Raw genomic sequence first — 22,594 nt, 5'->3', positions numbered from 1 at the left:
TAAAAAGCACTGCACTCCTGGGGTTTGAATGTCTGCTGTGTGAGGTCTACAGGGGGAAATGTTCTAGACCTGCAGATGGAAGGATTGAGCACAGAGCTTAACATCAGCATAATGAGTATTACTCAGGAAACGGTACCATACATCAGTCATCTGTAATTGTTCCCAAAATGGAGACAAGCCATTTAGAATGCACAAAACTAAAAGGCTGATCCAAAGTGTCCTGCTTCTTTTTAGTTTGATTGCTGTTTTTAATCCCTTACAAGGACACTTGCAAAGTTCCACAGCACTGTTTAACTCAGAATGCATGTTCTGTCCTCAGATCCCCCCAGAACACTTCCTTGCTATTAAAGACTGTTTTGTGAATCTTCTGGTATTACATGAAGTGACTTGGAGTTGGAATACCATGCCGACCTAAAGCTAAGGCTAAGGTCTTTGATTATTGGCTAAATGGTTTACTACAAGAGACTAAAAGAAAAAATAAGGAAAACAAACATGTTGATGTGTCAAGGACCTGAAGACCTGGTAGTTATCAGTAGTCATCTCCAGTTTATTGACACAATTGCAATATACCAGACATGATAAAGCTTCAAATTGTACTTTTTTTTAGAGTTCCAAGGCACTAAGAATATTGCAGTTAATTAATGTTCCACTCGCACATGAAACATAGTAATTTACATAATCAGAATTGAAATGGTTTGGCAAGCAATTTGTTTAGCTTCCTAAATTGCACAAACTGATGTGACATTATACACCTTAGAAACCCATTGGTGCAGCACAGCCTACATAGATAATAAGCAGCAGTTGTAGGTGCCACAGGGTTGTGGGTGTTTAAAATGTTAGTGAATCAAATATTTTGATTGCGTCATTTACTGGGGGAGGTGCAGTTCACCTTACCTCGGGCCATGCATGTCTTTCCAATGAGTATTTAACGAATAATAAATGGCTGGCCCACATAGAACACTCAGAGGAGTGCAATTTTGATCAAATATAATGACATTTTGGCATTCATCACTTACTCAAGCAGAATACATTTTGCATTTAATAACTTTGATAGTCCACTTTTCTTCATTATAGACTTTCCTGACAGGTTGTTGTAGAGCATGATTAAGCAAAAAGCATCAGATCCTACTTAAGATTCTGCTCCCTTGCTGTCTCATCCTCCATCTGGGTGAATTTGGTTGAATGTGAGTTATTGCCTCAGGGAGATTGATGGGAACCAAACACCTTCATTGGCACTTGGAGACGTTCTTGCCTGGGTGCCACACACTGATTGGTTTTGTGTGTGCGAGTGTGTGCACGCGTGTACATGTGCTACCTCATATTGATTCTGCTGCAGTCCATTGGCCATAACATTGTTTCTCTTTACTTTAAGGCCAAGTGTATGTGTTGGCCTTCATCAGGATGAATAGTAAAGGACAACAATCTTACATACACACACATAACTGTTAAAAAAGCAATGCGGCCTGGCAGTTTACCAGACACACTGACTGACAGGCCTCAGCAGACTTCAGAAACTTAGTGCTTGCTTTCTGTCCTCACAGTCATGGATTGCTATGTTGAATAATCTGCTCTTCTCAACTTTTTAATTCACCATCCTGTTATCTTTTCTTCACACAGGTAGATGCAGGTTGGATTGGTTTTTGGTCAACTGTCGGTGGGTGTGTGTTTGGAGTGGCAATGGCTAGGTAAGCTATACCTCAACTTTTTTATAATGTAACTGTCTCACTTTGTGACCACTGAATTTGACTTTAAGGTGAACATGAAGCTGTTCGGGAAGATTGGCCAAGAAAGTCCTGCATATTTAGACTGCTGATGTGTAAAAGATCTTCAAAAAATCTTTTATTTCCAAGAAATGCAGTCCTATTTATGTATTATTATGCTATCGGCTGCATTTATTGCATTTTCAAGGGATTTTTTTAATGCTAGGCCAATAACGTAATAACCGGCCAATAACGTACTTATTACATTATTGGCAAAATGTTATTACGTTATTGGCTTTATTACATTTGAAATGGACAAAAATATTACGTTATTGGCAGGTATTACATTATTGGTTGCTACACACCTCTCCTAATTTTCTCTTTTAAGTTAAAACAAAATGGCGATTCAGTCTGATAATCACAATATAGAGGAATGTTACAACTCCTATCTGCTTGAGAGGAAATTCTTTTACTTTAGTTTTTCAGTTACATAAGACTGAAAATATACATTGGAGTTAAGAAACATGTATTTACAGTAGCAAATACATAATGAAGTGGTGTAGGTCAGTGGTTCTCAGCCTCTAGCTCAGGACCCACAAAAGACTTGTAAGATAAATTGGAGGGGTCAGGAGATGATTAATGGAAAAAAATCTCACTTAAATTCATTGGGTAGTGATTGGTTGCACATAGACAATAGAAGGGGGTTATGGAAAGCTGGGAACCACTGGCCTAGATAGAGCTGAAGGTTAAGCAGATGAACTGACTTAAATATGGTCTATCATTAGAAGTAAAAAATTAATAAATAAATAAAAAACTTGGGGGAAAAGCATGCAATTAGATGGTAACAGCACAAGTCCAACACATCTACACCTTAATACAAACATGAAGGCTGACTGCCAAAACCACCTGTTCAATGACTGAATGTGCATCTGATGTAAAATAATACAAAAGATGGAGCAAAATGTCCGCTGATTCATAAATTGTGGAAATAATCAGTTCAAGTTCTGTGCAATAGCCTTGCCTCTTCTACCTGAATAACAAAATTAGGAACTGGTACCTGTTGAATCTTCCTCACTGTGGAATAGCTGTGGTCACTTGGTATGTGTACATATTGTAATTCAGTCATTTCCCTGACTTTATGAAGCACTGTACTGTTTCTAACCTTTTAATAATTAATAAATCTCTTGTAAAGAACAGTTGAGGGTTGACTTGAGTAAAAGGAGGGGGCCTCTCTCTCGCTCCCCTCATCTAATCTATGCTCTTTTAATATATGATCTGAATCCACCAACACTATGATAGAGTGAGCGGAATAGATGCTAATGCATCTGCCACTTCACCTCCCTTGATGAATAGGAAACCACACCACGACGGCAAAGTGTGGAGTCTGCAAAAGCAAGGGATTCATTCCTGCTCTGATGGATATATGTTTATTGCAGGCTGAGGCCCAATCAGCACTTCCAGGCAAACCCACAGTTTTCCTTAAGTTGTAATCAGGGAAATTAGCCCATAACTCCAACTGTTCAATCAATGAAGCTGTTTGCAGCACGAGATGAGAATGTAAACAGAGCTGTTGAATTATTGGTGTTGATTACATAGACTCTGAGTTGTTGGAGGGATTGATTAGTCTCTCTTTGGTGGAACATTTGATAGTTAAATGAAATTCAGCTATAACAATTGGCCACATATCAGTGTCACATGTCACAAAATGCTAAACATCACAGGTACAGGTCAGGTTTGAACTTCTTATACTGATCATGCCTGTGAGGTGTGTTCATGGGGTAGCAACCATAGAAATGGTTCCCTATTGCGTTTTACCATTTAGTGTAAATTTAGCCTCTAAAGCACAAAAGTTATCTCACATTTTTATCTCCTGAAGTTTTTATTGGTATTTTGCTTTGTTGATTTTTTTTTTTCAACATAGTGTTTGGGCTATTGTTGTCTGTTTTATGTGAAGAACTTTGTAATGTTGGTTTTGTGGAGTGTTACGTAGGTAAACTTGGGGTATTTTCTGCATACTCTAAAAAGTAATTCAGGGGACCTTTTACGACCACTTAATTAAAAACATAAAAATTCTAATTTATTGATTTAGACTTTGCAAACCATATTTTGATAAGTTGTGTTGAAACGATAATGTTGGTAATTATATCAACTGTCAAGTTGTGTGTAATTTAAATTCAAATTGCTGCATCAATTTATTTGAAACAAGTTTTAAGTTGTGGTAACTTGACTAAAAAATGGCTTGACAACTTAATATTTCTCCACCTTGGTTCAGGATTTTAAGTCTCCTCCTCGACTTTCTTATCATGCATGGAAAAACAGACAGACAGTTAAGACCATGTATTAGAGGATCTGTAAGCTGAACATATATTTTCACTGTGAGTACCATTTCATTTATAAATGAATTCCACTAAAGCAATGGATTTGGGCATATTCTCAATTGTGATATGACCAATAGTGGACTCATGTAAAAAGCTGCAGCAACTAATACAGTTGATGGAATATGTTGTTTACTACACATAGCTAGCACTAGAAGTACTTAGCAGTATAATGTGGCCATCATACCCTTTAGCACAGCGATGGGTAAGAATGATGAAGTTACATTTCTGCTCAGGTCTTTTCATTTGTGTTGTGGGGAGTAAAATGATTAAATGATTACATTTTTGCATATGTGATTCTGTTAGATCACCCAGGCCTACATGTATCTATGCTGATTCGTGTTTTGTGAAATTGGCCCAAAAAAATGGGCTACAGCTGCAAAATGTGTAAATTTGAAACCTTCACAACATTGCTAAAACATTACACACTACACCATGGTCATGGCAGGCAACCTCTGCCATGTCTTTAGCAAGATTTTGAGTCAAGTGGAAAAAGTGGTTGGAACAACTTAATTTTAATGAGTGATCAACTTAAAAACTTGTGTGTTTATTTTAATAATTCTTGAGTGAGTCTGAATTAAAAATACTTCTAATTGTAAAGGAAAAGCTAATCCCCCTAACTCAATGTAGTTGGCTGTATTAAGATAATTTCGGTGGAAATTTAAAAAGGATGGATGGAAACTATTGCCTTAAAAAATTTTTGTTGAGCCAACACATTGTTTTTTATATTGTAGTTGGTTGAAATTATGTAAAACTGGTAATTAGGTAAAAAAATGAAATTAATTATAGATTTATTTGACCTAGATTGGATATAGTCTTATAATATATTTTGTATTTCTAAACTAGTTACATCACGATGATTCAATCATTACTATCTCAGAATTTAAAAGTCAGATATTTCATTATCATTTAACCGTACACCTATTTATTGTCCATCTATATCTGTGTGATAATGCTGTGCTATGGTAGAGCATAATTGAGGCATTGACCTCTTGTGATTTGTGGCTGCTGTTCCTGGGCCATGCAAAAAAGGAAGCAGACGTTCTCATTTAGTATCATCAGTCACCAGGCTGATGGCTTTTTTCCCTTGCGTCTCCTCTTTGATTGTGGTGTCTGTTGGGAAATGAGCCCCTAGATACAATCTGACTGGGGTCCTTTAATTAGACCACTGTTTTAAAACAGCAGAAACAGAAGGAAATTAGACCGTGTCTTTAATTTTTTCCTTCTCTCTTTGCTCTCTTAATGCTGCCTGTCTTTGCTCTTTCCTTCTCCTTCTTCATCAACTTGCTGCAACATGGCAGCATTAGATACATTCCCTGGAAAGCCTGTGGTAATGAACTGAGCAGAGAGCAGTCTGTGTCCCTAGCCTCACCCACTAGCAGCCCTTAAGATATTAATGTTGAGATGTGACTTATTCCATACCACTACCTGTCCTTCTCCCCCCAGCTAGCACAGTACCATACCAATGCTGAGCACAGTTTGCCACAAGGGGCAGAAAATTGCCCCTTTTTAAATGCTTTTTGTGTTGCAGTTTCACATTTTAAGTGGCATTACTCCACCATCTACATCTGTTATTTACTCAATGTTCCTCACTGAAAAAATAGACAGGCCCAAATAATAATATCATACTGATGGTATTTCATCATTTCCTGCAGGCACTGGGAGAGCAGAAAATGGAATCTGAATCTACATGACTTAAATTATGCTATCTTTATGGCCAATTCATCCTGTTAGAGGAATGTAAAAGATAGGCTTTTAATTCTGTCAGACTCATGAGATGACATGGCCCTCTTTACTCACTGAGTAGTGTAATAGAGCTCTGAATTACATTACTTGGTAAGTATTTTCCTGTTCAATATCATTATTCAGTCTTTTTCTTGTCAATAAATTCTCTGAAAACACTAAAACCAACAAAGTATTTCATGTTTGTGGCTGGCTCTTCTGTTTCTACTAAGTATATACAGTAAATCCTTCAAAATTGCTGACATATAGTTAGTGAATGTGGGATAACTTCTGGCCATGCTTATTGTAATTAAGGAACATTGCAACAGTGTGGCTCACTGATGTGTTTTGAATTGTTTTGGGACCACAACTGAGTTCTGTGGCACAAAGGTATATAGTACCAGGCTCTGACTACACAGGCATTAATTGTTAGTGGCATTGACTGTTGGGTTTGATCTTTGTAGAATTTGTAGACAGTAAGAAAACTGAATATTAGGGACATATTAGGGACAGAACATCCAATGATAGGATGTTTAGTTTTGTTGGTTAACTGTATGCTAGTGGTTTTCAACACCCAAGCTCTGCTCAGTTTTACTAGTTTAATTCAAACTGTGCCTCACCTTATTTATCTTGGCAATCAAGGATCAAGCCCTTTATCAAATGGACTCAGGGACCATCAGAGATTGAGTACACAAAATAAGCTACTTATGATGTTTCTGCCTAGAGAATGGATTGGAATTGATACAGAGAAATAACCTGTGATCCTCTGTGCAAAGAGATGAGGGGTTAGCTGGGTGCAGGCTAAAGATTTTGTCCTTGTATGGCACCAGGGGAGGTTGAAGGGTTGTGGATGTGAGCCAGTCAGTGGCAGATGGGTGATGCAGATTTGAGGGATGTAGCTCTGGGCAGAGAAACCAGACATCTCTGTGCATTGGGAAAACTCCTTTTCCAGTGCAACCATCTCATTTTTAAAAACTGAAATATGATTGCTTGAGATCTGTTTATTGGAAAAGATAGGATTCATCATGTAATCCCCCTTGGCCTGCTCCAAATTATCTATTAGCTCATGAAATCCAAGGAGACATTAATGTCATCGAAAAATGCCACCCCAGAACATTCTGAGTGAAGATGTTCTTATTATCTGCCCAAAGGATGATTTCTCTCATCCCTTGGCCCTCAGCATACTGACAGAATTTTGCAACCTAGCTGAACTAGTCAGCCATTTCCAGCACTTCTTTTTATTCTTGCATTAAGTTCATTGTTCAGCCCTCTTTTCTCAAGCATCTTGTATGTGAGCAACAAAACAAAAGTAATTAGTGTCTGTCTTTGCTATGGGCTTGTGTAGTTCCATCTAATCTTTTCACAAGCATACATATGCATACCCAGAGGAGCGGAGAAGAGTTAATGAACTATGAGGGTTTAGAGAGGGGTATGAAGAGAGATCACAATGCTCAAGAGAATTTGAGAATGGCCGGATGGCTTGTCTTGTACAATATAATGCAATGCACATCTTAAGTCTGTCTGTTTAGCTGGTGAGACAAATTGAATCAACTCTTGGAAGAGTGTCTGCTTGTGTAATGACAAGTACAACTGACACACTCAGAAATAAGTGGGAGAAGGAAATGATCTAGCCATTCTCTGAAACAATGCATGTCTCCAGTAATAGATTATGACACAAGCCATGGAAGAAGCAGACATTTAGAAATTGCATAGCTGCTTATTGTTTTTATGAAGGATGCCTCTTGTTTCTAAAGCAGCTGCCATTACTCACTTCAGTAATCCTGTCTGCTTTTTTGTCCTGGTATTTTTGAGATCAGTATCTTGAATTTATTGTACATTGTCTCTGTGTTTTTATTCCTCCTTTCTCCCCCCTTATCCACCCCCAGGTTTGCAGACTCTATTCGGGGGATGCTGAAGCTGATCCTGGTGCTGATGCTAGCTGGAGCCTCACTGTCCTCTACTTGGTTCACACTCACCTGTCTGAGCAGAGTCACTCACCTGCCCTCCACTGCAGGTGAGTCTATAACAGCATCACTGTCAAGGTGACACTGCACATGGGTGGCACAGTTTAGAGGCTCTGATACAACCCAGAGCCAAAATGAATTCAGTGGGCAGCTCAGTGCTCTTGCTCAGATAGATCTGCCAGAGGCTCTGTATTGCGTTTCCATTTCCATACATTTAGACCAGCATGTAAGTGTTTGTGTTGGCTCTGGAGTCCTTCTCATTGAATAGAGTAGAAGAGAAAGCTTTTATTGTAATTGCACAGAATACAACAAATTTAGGAGCATTACCCCCGCTAATTATTGTACTAGAATAAATGTAATTATTGCAGTAGATTCCACTGGTATTGCCCTAGAAAGACTAGAAAGACAACACATTGCATGTAAGGGATCACTGTCTTTCCAGGGCATTATCTAATGAATATTGTGCAATAATTACATTTATTTATTTATTTTACTTATTATTTTAGAACCTGTGTCATTGGCTGTCATTGCTGAGGTTGTTTCCTTGTGTCTCTTTTTTAATGCACCAATCAGGAAGAGTGTTCCTAATTTTGTTGTATTCTGTACAATAATAGTGATTATAAGATTTAAATGCTGACAGCTTTAACATAGTGGTGTTCAGTATCAAATGAGAAGTGTTAGAGCTGTTTTTATGCACAGTCCCCAAATTTTAAGGAACCAAAAATTAAACACAAAATGAGTTAAAGTCACCTTATTTAAAGGTACCAACACAGTTTACAGTCAGTGCTTCTTACCAAAACACATTATGTGTATCTTTAAGGTCTAACATACTTGTTCAGTGCAGTTAATCCCTCATAAAATATTTGGAAAGTTAGTGCGTGGTTTCATTTAGTGATACATTAGATACTAACTTAACTGGGACCCTCCCAGTCCTCAGATTAAACAATACCTGTCACTTTTCAAAAACTTACAGACTGCACTGTATATTTTGCACATATGCAGCAGCACCAATCCATCAGTAGATGTCAGTGATGAACCCATAAGGGACATTAGTGGACTTAGTTGCCTTTCTCTAAGCCAAACCCAGTGTTTCCCCAAGACAACAAAGACATCAAGTGTTTTTTAGTGTTTAAAAATGTAAAGATAATTTACGTTTGCATTTCTCTCCCTGCTTCCTGTTCTCACATGCGTCTCCACATATGCGTCCACACACAGGAGCAGAGGAGCTCCAGAGCTCCTGGTAATCCCCCACCCTCCCATCACAGTCATTCTAGGGGAAACGCTGCAAACCAATAAGCATACCAGCATGTCACTCAAAGCCACTCATTCTACCCATGGCTCAGACCTTGTTCTTCCACCTGGCATCATACAAGAGGGTGGTATGATACTGCAGCAAATTCTGCCAAAACCTCTCATTATCCCGGTGTGGGATGGTCAGTAGCACACGCACAGAGCAGTGTAATCTGCAGTTTCTGTTAACAACTGATCTGGAAAAAAAATGCATATAAGTTTTCAGTGAGGCCTGTTAGACTTTGTTGTGTGTTTCTGTTTTTGCAATGATCCTATCTAAAGTCAGTGACATCCTAAAATTAACTAAACATTATTCAAAGCAGCAATGAGTGTTGACAGACACAAGACCAAATATACATTGGTCCAAATATAAGAAGGTCCTCAGATACACTAGACTTATCAGCTTTCCCATTTTTTGGATGTATTTGCCAAAAAGCTGACAGTAGAGAGATGATAGGAAATTAGGGCAGAGAGTGATGAGGAATGGCATGCAACAAAGGTCAGCAGATGGAAATGTCATTGGTCGGTAACTCTCCATCAGTTTTTAGTGACACACTCACGTGCTTTTAGCTGTAAGGATTTTACACACGGTTGGAACGCTGTTACACACTTTACTAGCCATCAGAAAATGGCCATAAGTAAAACTGGGCATACTTGATACTTGAGTTAAGGACTGTTTATAATTATTACAATCATTATTATTATTATTATCTAATTCTTAGTTGCAGGCCTAAATGCATAGATGTTTAATCCTTGATTGTAATATGACCCCAACATAATTTCTAGAAAAAACATCGTTTTGAGGTTCATTCCACATTTCTCTGCTGCTGTGCTCATTGCATATCTCCCTCCTTCAAGGCATCTTTTAACACCCTCTGGGAACTAGCAGCAGATAGCCTAATTCAATAACGTGTGGGGAAAAGCGCAGCGGTTGGATGTGCTCTTAAGGCTTGATATCAGTGCTTCATTAGGTTTGAATAAAGACAAGCAGAGGAGAAGGCTGCCTTTGATGGCTGCATGAGTGCCGCCTGGGTACCTTGTCACAGGCAGGCAGGCAGGCAGGCGAGCACGCAAGAGCCCTCAGAGGCACTGTGATTAAAAGGACGTGCAGGCTAATGGGGAGCTCATTTGGACCAATCTGCTGTGATAAGGGAGATGGAGGGTGCTGTGATGCTCCAGAGGTGATGGCTTAATCTCTCCGCACATCCACTCTAATATACATTCATACGTATTACTTTTGGCCCTGGCCAGAGAACTGCAGCTGAGACTAGAACCTGAGATAGCCAAACGTAGTGACCGCAAATGCAAACATGTACACTCACACACACACAGTTTGACATTAAAATGCTGTATGTTGTAGCAATAAACCTATATTACACAAAACTCTGCAAAAGACAACCTCCTCTGAGGTCAATTGTGCGAATTAGATTTAACCATTCAGCACATTATGATTTTAAATTAAAAATTAGAAATGTACTATTAAACATAAAATACTACTGTTTTTTTTCCAGTTCAAGAAGTGCACACAAATTAAACCAGCTACATTCTCGTCATGGCTGAGAAACCAATGAGCCAAGCTGTTAACTATGTGAACAACTATGCATTTTGGCAAAAGAATAAGAAATTGGATTTTTAATATATTGTAGAAATAAGTTATATTTTGATGCTGAATCTGCAAGTAAACTAAAAAGAGCAATAACTTACAAAAGGAATTGAAATCAAATTTAATTGCTGACACAGTGTAATCAAAACCGTCTCATGACACTCCATTGTTATCAAAAAAAGGAAAGTTCCTCCTTTTGGAGTGTTACAAGTAGTGCTGGGTATCAAACCTCAACACTTCAGTACCAAAAGATTGTGAGACTTGTAACCTTGTTTATACATTCTTTGATTTAAATGTTACAGACAACAAAAACTTTGACCATATTCTGTTAATGTTCTTATACAGCTGCTTTTTACATATAGAAAGTCTGCCCTCTTTTGATGCATTGAAAAAGGTCTTTATTGGAAAAAAAATTCTGTCTGAGTAAGGCATCGAAAAAGGACTGACTGTTATTGTTGGTGATACTCAAGTATCCATATTGACACAAGTATAAAAAATTATAATTAATTTCAGGCCCATGTACTGTCTGCACACACTCAGGAACCCAGAAACACACAAACCTGCCAAATGCAATTAATTATGTGACATTCCAGACCAGGAGAAGGACTTGGGGGAGAGTTTACATATTATTTGGGTTGCAAACTGCCCATTTTCCATTAAAACACTCACAATATTTCAGGATGAGGGTTTGTCATAAATCTTAGTGCTACAGTAGAAAGCTTTAGAAGATGGCATAAATCATCACTGCTGAAGTTCCCAGTTAAACTGTAACTTATTGTTGTTCCACTGTTGCTTTTGCCTTTTCACAGCCATCCTGTACACTTCTTGCATCCTAGTGGGCATTTTTATCAACAGCAGTGTGCCAATTTTCTTTGAGCTTTTTATCGAGACAGTTTATCCAGTCCCTGAAGGCATCACCTGTGGAGTGGTCACTTTCTTGGGGAACCTGGTCACTGGCCTGCTCCTCTTCTTCCTCACCTTTTACTGTACAGGTAAGACGGGTTTACGGCTTGTGTACAAATGGGGAACAATATGTGATGAAATACCCACTTCTGTATTAATATTTTCTAAATATGAATGCATTCTTTCATTTGTTTTCTGTAACAGTTTTTGCCAATTTAGTGTCATGGGGTTAGGATGACACAATTTTTTCAATTATTTTTTTGGCCTTAGATAAAACAGTGAAGAGAGATAGGAAATGCAGGGAGAGAGAGCAGGGAAATGACATGCAAGGTCCCGGCCAATTCGGCAGTTGAGCTGGGGACTCGCTGCTCAGGGTGCCAAGGCCTGTGTGGTATGCACCCTAACCGTTTGGCTATCGGGGTCACCCCCAGGATGACACCATTTAAATATTTCTTTTGTATTTCTTATTTTTGTCAGTGGAGAATGTCCAAATGTGTTCAATTCAGAAACTTTCTGTCACCCTGCAGGTTTCTCTCACCTCCCAAAATGCTCAGGCTCCATTGTTTTCAAAAAATCAATTTGAAGCCCTGCAGATGCTGCCAATAAAAGGCACAGAGTGGGAAAATTAGGTTCCAATGCAATTGACACATTCAGCACAAAGAAAGAAAAACTTCCTGTTGTAATTTAGCCTCAGATTTATCTTTGAATTGTGTGCCTGACAGAGTTTGATATAATAATTTAGGGCCACGAGTGGAGAGCAGAGGATGTCATCTGCTACTCTTCTGCCTCCGTGGCTTTCACAGGAGAGAGTGAATTCATAAGTAAAGCGAGTTCAGTCATCCATGTAACCAACTGTCTGTGTATGTGTGTGTGTGTGTGTGTGAGAGAGAGAGAAAGAGAGAGTACATTTTTGTGTGTATGCTTGTACTGTATGCTGGTGTGTGCTTTGGACAATATTATGTTCCTTTGCTCACTGGTCCTCAGTTTCATTATCCTTCCCTGTAGGTTTGGTTATAGCACAGCACCAATCGGTTGGAAAGATCTCTGACCTACACACTCCTTCTACCATGTTTGTCTGAGTAAATAAGACATATATTTTCAGACCCTCATAAATATTCATGAGCTTCTGCCTCTGTCTCTGCCAAATCCTTCTGATTACTATGCGACAACTGACAGCTGCTGCCAGACAACTGTATCATGATCCTGCCTTCTAGGTTTTCTTGCCAGTACAGGTGGATATGATTCTTGTTTGACCTAAACAGCCGTGGGGCCCAGCAACCCTGCGGCAGCCAGGGCATGAAACCAGCTTGTCTTGTCACAGCAGGTCTTCAACATTCACATGACACATACCCCAGTATGGGATTTCAAGGCCACAAGTAATGATTATTTTCATTGTGGCCTGATCTGTTGATCATATTTCCAATTAAACGATTAATAGCTTAACCTTTAAAATGTCAGACAGTGGTTCCTAGAGCAAAAATTAACATCTGCAAATTGCTTTTTTGCTTGACCGAAGCTTATGAGAACAGAAGTATATTTAGGATTCTATTGTGATCATTAATTTTAGTTGAGGAGCTGAGGCTGAGAATTGCAGTGCAGCAGCTGGAGTGGACTGTTTGTTTTATAGGTGGAAGGGTTGAGAATGAAGCTGAAGAGATGTTGAGTGGATTAGTTTAAATTAGGTGTAGTTATTTTCACAGTAAAAATGAAATTGTCAGAAATTGCAATTGTGTTTTGAAGTATATGAACCAGGTCCGTATGGTGATAAATCATAGATTAGACAGCAATATACCAGGTGTGGATAGACAGAGGTTTGGATAGATAGAGCAGCTGCAGGCTGACACACACACACACACACACACACACACACACACACACACACACACAATATCACCTAATCACACAAGAGTAGAACTCATAAAAAATACATGATTTATCCTCTTCTCAACACTTGTCTCTGTGATGCTGAATGATAGCCTGCTTGGTGTGGTTGGTTTGTCTGTGTGCATCTCAATGTCTTACATGTTTTGTGTAGGTGCACATGTACGTGCTTGTTTTTGAGTGCAGAGTGTGCATGTGTATGTGAGAGAGACGAAGGGTGTCTAATGTGCTGAGATGGATCCTGACAACTTCCCTGTGGGGAACAGATGGGTAAAAGACCAAGCTGAGATGATGGAGGCTGTTGCTGCTCCTTTCTTCACTTCCCACCCTGAAGTCATCTAATAGAGTAGGATGCGTCAAAGCCCTCTTGTCAGAAAGTTCACACTGTTGCAGGCAGGCAGGCAGGCAGGCAGGCAGGCAGGCAGGCAGGCAGGCTGGCTGGCTGGCTGGCTTTGTACATGTGAGCGTGAGCTCTTAGGATAACTACCTGAGTGGTGGATTGCCACATATTTCCAGTGTTTGTTGGTACCAAGTTGTTGATATCTTCTGTTCCTACCATGTCGGCAGGTAACCAACCACTGTTTGCATGTCAGAGATGGTAGTGCAGGGTGATAAACCAGTGTAATATGGATATCATGATGTAGGGCTCAGTACAGGATTTGGTTACCTCCAACAGTGGAATTTATTTGAGGCAGTGGTATGTGTCAGAGACATCAAGATGAATGTGAGGACCCAAGATTTCCCAGTAGAATATTGTATTGTAATGAGATGATCAATGTTAGTCACTGAACTTGTTTGTGGTTTTAATGTTGTGCATATATACACACACACACACACTGTGGTAGAAGACAGCTCTGTCTACTCTGAAAATATATCATGATGTTAAAACACTCATGTGGTCCAATCTCTGTAGCAAGGGAATTAAAGATGTGCATGCTTCATGTCTTGTTTGGAAATCAGCCCTATTCTGTTTTCCTGAAGATATCAGTCCTGTGAAGATTAATAAGATTATTATGTAAATTCCCCTTGGAAGTATTCTGGTGGGCCGTCTCATTACTCTAATTTCCTCTCTGTCATCCCATAATGGATGTGGCAAATAATATGCAGACTTCAAAACTGATAAATTCTGCATGAGCCACTTCTTCTCAAAACCCTTTCAACACCCGATATTGAAAATTTGCAACTTTTCCATCCATTTCCAGTTTATAGTTCATTTTAGGGGTTTCCTTTTGGCTGCCCATTGCCTTGTTGTGCATTCTAAAAGATGGCTCCTTTTCCCTGCAAGCAGAGATTTGTTCATGAATTTAGCTCCTTGTCCATTTTAATATCCATGAGAGCCCAGTCTTGGTTCAGTGAGCCCTAACTGGCCTCTTGACTCTTTTTTCATTTTTTAAAAATCTCCAAAGCCTCTGAGCCATGTGACTCAGAAACATGAATGGAGCCTGCGGACGATATATCTACGCTTGTCGCTTTTTTTCAATTTCATCTGCTATGTGTTTGTGTCATTTAGTGTGGAGCCGCAGGTGGAATACAAAACAGCAGAGAGGTATTGTGGAGCAAAAGAGACTCAAAGATTTAGTAAAGGAAGAAGATGAGGAGGGAGGGGAGGAATAGTGTTGAGTTTCCCTTCAGCTGTGAGTTGTTAAGAGTTTCCTGCATTGGGGGAAGCAGAGATTATTCAGCACAGAGAAATAATTGCTGCAGTTCTTTAGTCCCAAAAACTTTTCTTTCCTTCCTGCTAAACTTTGCATTCTCGTCTGAAGTGAAAATGTCTTTGCAGACTAACTTTTTCAGCCTCCCTTAAAGACTGTGGAGGTGTTTAAAAACAAAACAAACAGCCTTTCTTCGTAGAACTCAGTCACTCCTGGGAGAATAAAAGCCTTTTTCAGTTTTGAATCATGAGAAAGAGCCAACACTGAGTAAATGAGCAGGGGCATATTAATTACACATTTCTAAAATAACCACTTGGCAGTCATTATCAGTAATCTGGTTATTATAGGTGTGCTCACCAACTTGTCTACAGTCATTTTGTTCTTTACAGGATGCTTGTTTACATATCCTCAGCTGTGGCCACATTAACTATAATGCTGCATTGACCTCAATTAATTCTGATTAAGGCCATAAGACACATGTTGACCCTAACCCTAACCCTAACCCCTAACCCTTCATCTGTACCACCGTCCTGCTAAGCTATCCAGATACAGTAATAAGTTGTTAATAAATTAACTGTTGGCTGTTCACATTAATGTCCTCTGCACACGTTTGTTGTGGTTGATGTCCAGTTGTAATGGTTCAGTTAAAATTTCACAGCACATTAGGGTGAATCACTCCATCACTGCCTACCTGTAACCCCTGCTATTTTACATTTTTTTTTTTTTTTGGTCTATTTTTGGATACATTTTTAGAATCAGGAAAATGGTGTCTAAAAGTTATAGCTTTAAATAGCTTTAAACAAAAGAAAAAAATTAAAAAGTTTTTTTTTTTAAATCAAGATTTGAGAACTTCTTTCTTGCTTGTTTTGACTACAAAATAAAAAATCGACAGAACTTACAGTCAGCATCTTGGCGTGTTTTTTGCAAGTGCAGATTTGGATTTAAAAATCATTTCAACTTTAAGAAAAAAGGGCTCTGCAGTACTTTGCCAAGAAAATTGGAAAAGTGAGAAAAAGTGATCCTGTGGTATGATAGGAAATTTGTTTTTTACTTCCTTTGGAAGAAAATCTGTTGAGATTGTTATTGCAGTTTGTGATTCCTCTTTTGTACATATGTATGTTAGATACAAACAAAAATGAAGTGCTATTTGGCATGTAAATACAGGGTTCCCGTGGATCCTTAAAAAGTAATAAAATGTATTAAATCAGTCTCACAGAAGTCTTAAAAATTCATGGGAGGTAGGATTTTATGTATTTCTTTTTGACATATTAGTTTTTAAATCTGAAAATAAAATGTAATGTATTTTAAAAATTAAAATAAAAACAGTACCGAATGCCTCATCTTACTTCATGCAGATCAGATAACATATACAATATAAATGAATGAATGAATGAATGAATGAGGGTGGCAGGAATACGCTGGGGCTGTGTCTAGTCTCCACCAACAAAAGAAAAAGAAGAAGGCCTACACATATTTTGTTTCTGGTGGGATGCGCAGAATAGAGGCATAGTGCAGCTATGAAGCAAGTTCAGCATACCCAGGATATTTTTTCGTTCTCTGGTTTCACTAAATCTTACAACCACAGTCTCACTAAGCGGTCATATGACGGTGTTTATTAACTCGTTGAGTCAACCCAGGATTTCCCGAGCATGTTCATGTGAAAGAAGCAGAGTTGTAATATACAAGCAACATTATTAGAACACATCAATAGTACTTAATATGAGAAGTAACGCGGACACCTGGGGGTTAATTCGGTTATAGCGATGTCCAAAAATGATATTTAACAAGGTGAAATGTAAACAATATGATCACATGACTAGAATAGAAAAGAAACATTAGAAGAAGCTCTTTTGTGGACATATGGAAAGACTGGAACAGGAAAACGATTCCACTGAGCCATAAAAATATCTATTGATTTTTATTATTTGTCACTTTATTTGTAAACTCTTTTCTCCACGATGGGATCCTGTTGGAATGATGACTCTAGTTTTCCAGTGATCTGATTGGTCAGTAGTTGGGCTGTTGACAGGTTTTAATCTCATACTCTAAAGTTAACCTGCCCTGAAGCAGGTTAGCCATTCAGCATAAGTTACCATGGCGATTTACCTCAATAAGTAGTGAACCACCGTAGGACTGAAAACCCAGAATTAAACCTGAAGTTGCCTCCCTAACCGCAAATCCTGCTTCATAGCACAGGCCTCAGGCCTTAGGTTTCAGTTCCCTGTCTGCAACCTTTAGCTAACTGGGCTATGTGTCAACAACATGGGGAAGTGCTGATTTGACATCACAAAATCAAACACTGTGAGAAAACAATACTAAGAAAAGCTCTGTGAATTACAGGAATTTTAGGCAGAGTTGAAGACAAAAGCCAAAGAACTCAGATCTATGCTGTAGGTGTAAGAGAGAGGATGTTGTTGTTGGTGGGCTAACTGGTATAAGGGACAAGATCCAGATATTGTTTGTAATGTTCAAGATGAGGACACTAAAAAAGTCTTACAAAGTCTTATTTGCGTAAAACTGTAGGAACCCTGAAATAGTTGGAGAGCATCATAGGTTGCTTTTTTTATGGTACATAGTGTTTTCTAATGAGAGAGCTACTCACTTTGTTGTGAATATTGATGCACCCATAGTGAGGAGGAGAGGTGACAGTGGAAATGTTGCACAATTGGCTTGCTCCGGGTCATGGTAAAGATGATGTACAACAGCATATGCCATCCTATCAACTGGAATAGTACATACAAGTTTGGAAGTTTTAGTTAGTTTAAGTAATAAATTTCATACTTTTCTATTGATTGCTCTACATGAAAAGTTTCCCCTTGTATAACTGACAAAGCTGGTAATTAATTTTCAGAATTTTGACCTTGGTTTCCATAGCACTATCATGAGGACCACAGTGCAAAGGTTAAGTAAGATGGAGGTGATGAAACAATGAAGAAGAGATTGAACTTTAATAGAAATAACAGTCTACCACCTCTTTGGGTGCTATTGCCTAAAACATTTACCATCATCACAACCTTCTTCTTCTGCAACTTAATTATCATCTTTTTAAATGACACCATAAAATGCTTTAACAATCAGTATAACAGCCTAATCATCAAATGGATTGAAACAATTGAAAACTAACAGGACTTGAAAGATAAAAGCAATTCATCAAAAGTAAAAAAAAAAAAAAAAGTGTTGGATTAGTATGACAAGGGATTTAAAAGACTGAAGTAATTTTATTAGACTGAGCCTCTCAAGTTTTCAAGCCCAATCACCTTTAGTGCTCAGCCTGGAGTGTAGAACAGAAAGTTTACAGGCCTACAACACAGCTTGAGTCATCACTGTCCTTTAAATTGTGATCATTAAAATCTAATAATCAACTTTAAAACAAACCAGTGATCTGAGGAGCCTCCAGAAATGGAACAGAGTGACTTCACTCTTCTCACCTTTTTTTTTATCTTGTTTGCTCTACTCTATTCCCTCTCCTCCTCCTCGCTTCCCCTCCTGTCTGTTTATTGTTGAACCAAACTTTAACTGTATTTCCTCCAAACTTTGCTGCAGGCATGTCCTTAGAGATCAGAGAGGAGCGATTGAGCTGCCTGTCCATTTTTACCACATTGCCTGATTGAATTAGTTTGAATTACCCAAAGCCACATTAGCATTCTTTTAAGACTGTAAGACCAAATACACACACACACACACACACACACACAAACAGACTGTGTTTCTCCAACTTTAAATGGACATGTCTTTGTGCAGGTGTACATGTGAGAAAATGAGACATAGTTAGACAGAGAAGACTTAAGGTCAGATAAACAAAACTCCATTAACCCATCTCCACGCTGGGTCTCCCCCTGTCCGGCTTACACACTCCTGATTAATGAGGCTGCTGCAGGAGTCTCGACACCTCTCTGCAAACACCCTCACCTCTCTCCACTCTCAGGTCCCTTATCCACCCCTCCTCTTACCTCAATTTACCCTTTGCTTTCATTTTCACACCTCTTACCCTACATTCTTTCAGCACACGGAAGAGTTGAAGCATTGTGTGTGCAAAGGTTTGTGCCTTACAGCTAAAACTCACAATTTACCATGAAAATGCTCCATCACGAAGTCCAGACACCATTCTCCTCATGCATTGATCTGGTTCAATCTTTAGGCCAGGTTAGCTGATTGGCAATATGACAACCCAGCTGACTGGAGTCAAACTGGAGCCGGTGTGAGTTGAAACACATTGTGCTGGCAGCGCCACCAGGGCAGCGCTGCATATACGACCTGATTCTCTATATTTAGTTTGGCTTGTTATCAGGACCTGAGCAGCTGCCTGCTGCCACTATATCCTCCACCATGGGAGAGACATTGGCCCTCACCAAGCACCATAGATTCTGCTTAACGTCTCTGTCAGGACAAAACACCTCAAACACCTAAGTGTTGCTGAGATGGCCAGCTTTGCAGCGTGGGCTACTTAGTGCATTTGAAAGACTTTAGTGTCATTAATTTGGATATGTGTATGCGACTGTGTATTCATGCAGGCGCGTATATATATCAGAGAATGAAAAGAAGAGGTTGTCTGTGTGCTGATGCCAACAGTTCAGTGCAGTTGCGAGCTTCACGTCTGCCCTCCAGATTCTGCAATATTGCAGACAGCCAAAGCACCTCTCCTGTGGTTAATGGCTTGAACAGTGTTGAGAAAATAGAGCACCTCATTCTGCACCATGTTTAGGTTCAAGTGTAGGTCAATGATAATGGGGAACACTGACAGTATGATTGAATTATTCAAAATCATTATGAAAGACAGCTCAGGAGGCTGTTCTTGTTACCCATATATGTCAGGAATTCCTGACATTAGACCTGTATGATAATCATAAATTATTCAGTGTCACTTCATACTAATTCTCATTAAGTTTCAGAATGTATGAGGATGTCTCATATTTCATTATGAAGGAGAACACACTCCCACATGTTGTGATCTGTTGCTTAGTGCTGAGGCAGGGTCGAAGTCAGTGGTCATTTGCATTTTGTTCAGATTTTGAGCCTAATCTTGAATCTTGAAGATAATCTTGAATAATTTATTTTATTTAATGTTTGTATGCATGTATATATATATATATATATATAATATTTATATTTTTATTTTATTTTATATTTTTATATTTACACATGTATCATTACATATTTTTTTGTTTTTTACTTAATATTCACCTCTGCACAGCTATAATACTTAACGACCAAACACCTATGTTATTGTTGAACCTCTCATTCCAAAAATCATGGGCATTATTCTGCAGTTATCACAGCCTCCACTCTCACAGTTTCAAGTTTTCCACTAGATTTTGTAGCTTGCAGGAATTTCCTCCAATTCAGCCACAGGTCTAACACTGATGGTTAGCAATATAGCTTGGCTTGCAGTACGTGTTTCATCCCAAAGATGCTGGATGGGGTTGAGGTCAGGTCTCTATGCAGGCTAGTCAAGTTCCCCCTCACCAAATTGGCAAAACCATTTTATGGACCTGATTCTGTGCACAGAGGACACTGTCATGTTGAAACTGGAAAGACCAAACACAAGCTGTTGCCACAAAAACACATTATTATCTAACTTAAAATATAACCCTAAGCATGTCTCTTTCTCTCTGTCTTTCTCCTCCATCCAGAACTGTCATGGCTAAACTGGTGTCTAACAGGCTCCTGTCTCTTCAGTCTTGTCCTCATCCTCTTCTTCAGGGAGTCATACGACCGCCTCTACCTGGATGTCTTTGTCTCCGTGTGACACTGCAGAGGACAAAAACAAGACAACTTAATAACCAAGGGACTAAATAAATTATTCTTGCACAAAGGAGAGGAGAAAAGGGAGATGAGGGGAAAGTGGAAACCCCACACTCTTTTAAGAAATAAGATTTTAGTTTGTAAATGTATATGTGTATTGTATGGCTGCTGAGAAGAACCACAAAGCGATTCTACATCAGTGTTTACTCTTTATACATATTCGACTCAATGCCATATGACTGTCTAACACATCATTACCTGTTTTTATGTTTGTGTTTGTATGTAATTTTTTTAAAACCAGGCACAACATGATGGACTGTTAGTTGTTGTTGCTAACAGATGATGTAATATTTTAAGTTATTCTCAGTGTGGCTTCTCCATTCACCTTCCCAGTGTGGCTTCTCCATTTTATCATCTCTAAAATAAGCTGGACACTGTCAAAGCTCACAAGTTGGATGTCAAGTGTTGTCCTCTAATGAGGAAATGAGGGATGAGACAGCTTCATCAGCCAATCACAGCCTGGCTGTGCTGGCGTAACACTCTTAAGTGACCTGTGAAACTGCCTGTCATTGAGAGGCAGATACTTATGTTTTATCACCTTCTCAAGACAAATATGCAAAACCTATCTAGATTGATGATTTGATGCTGGCTAGAGATGTGCACTGGGATTGGATAAGCCTGCGTTTTTTTTCCCACCAATGAACTGTCCATGTGGAGCTGTTACACCCTCACACTACAGATGTTATTCAGCCAACTTAATTGTGTCAATTTCTGGAAGATTTACTTTTTAATCTAAGTGAATAATGTTAATTACTTTTATTTTTTTCAACAATTTTTAATCATCAGTTTTCCTCAGCAACCTGCCAGTATTTATTGGAAATGTCATCCTGGTCCAAACATCCTATGTCACAGAAACATATGAGGATTACATTGCATTGTAATTGCCAAGCTGCCCCTCCTCCAAAAGCACCAGCAGGTGTCACCAGCTCCAAGTCTAGATAGACATATTAATAAAGAAACACATAAGGGCAAACGAAAAACATCTGTCACTTATAGACAAACATTTTCTCTAACTTGTCCATGACATTTTTGTGTCTGTCTTTTGCATAGTAGCTACAAGTGTTTCATTTCCTGTGGGTTTTGAGAAGGCTCTGTAATGTGTTTCCTGGTGCTTGTTTTTTTTTTTTTTTTTTTTACTCTCCCTGTACAGAAAAGGTTGTCTTTTACCTTTTGACGTGTTGCCTTAATTGCCCAGTGCAGTGCGTTCAGTCTCCCTCTCTTCCACACTGTGACTATTTTGTCTGTATATATTGTTAAAGATTATGTTCTTCTGTTCAGCATGTCACACTCCTGGGCTTTGGGTTCTAAATGTCCTTGTTCTGTGGAAAGGAGAAAGAACTAATGTGACTCAATCAATATTTCCAGCACCTTATTAAAAAGAACATTTTAAAAATAATACCGCTCTTCTTCTCTTGATAGGCTAATGAAGGTTACTAAAAATTTGTCTTTGTTACTTGTTCTTACATTACTGATCTACATTTCCATTAGAGGTCGTTTTGTGATCTTTGGGATGTTACTTTGTTGCCTTTCTGTAGTTCCCCCAGTGAGGATATGCACATCTCAAAGACTCAGAAAGCTGAAAGTCTGCACTTTTACCTCATAGTCACTGTTTCATTTTGCACCCAATGTGTTTGAGTACAGAGCCAACACAATAGAAAATGTTTGACAGTCCAAATTTGTACAGACTGCAAGTTATTATAAT

General features: G+C 38.8%; 1 protein-coding gene across 1 annotated transcript in view; it reads left to right on the top strand.

Annotated features, from left to right (window-relative positions):
• slc49a4 (solute carrier family 49 member 4) overlaps positions 1–22,288 on the top strand; it is a 45,218-nt gene extending 22,930 nt beyond the window's left edge. The window contains exons 6-9 of the mRNA XM_018696530.2: positions 1,618–1,685; positions 7,684–7,811; positions 11,464–11,646; positions 20,721–22,288. Of these exons, the coding sequence (XP_018552046.1) occupies positions 1,618–1,685; positions 7,684–7,811; positions 11,464–11,646; positions 20,721–20,836 (495 nt within the window). The 3' untranslated portion in view covers positions 20,837–22,288. The remainder of the gene's footprint in view (positions 1–1,617; positions 1,686–7,683; positions 7,812–11,463; positions 11,647–20,720) is intronic.
• The last annotated feature ends 306 nt before the right edge of the window (positions 22,289–22,594 follow it).

This window comes from Lates calcarifer, linkage group LG1 (genome assembly GCF_001640805.2).
Source record: "Lates calcarifer isolate ASB-BC8 linkage group LG1, TLL_Latcal_v3, whole genome shotgun sequence".
Lineage (NCBI taxonomy): Eukaryota > Metazoa > Chordata > Actinopteri > Centropomidae > Lates > Lates calcarifer.
This window is presented reverse-complemented; position numbering and strand designations above follow the sequence as displayed.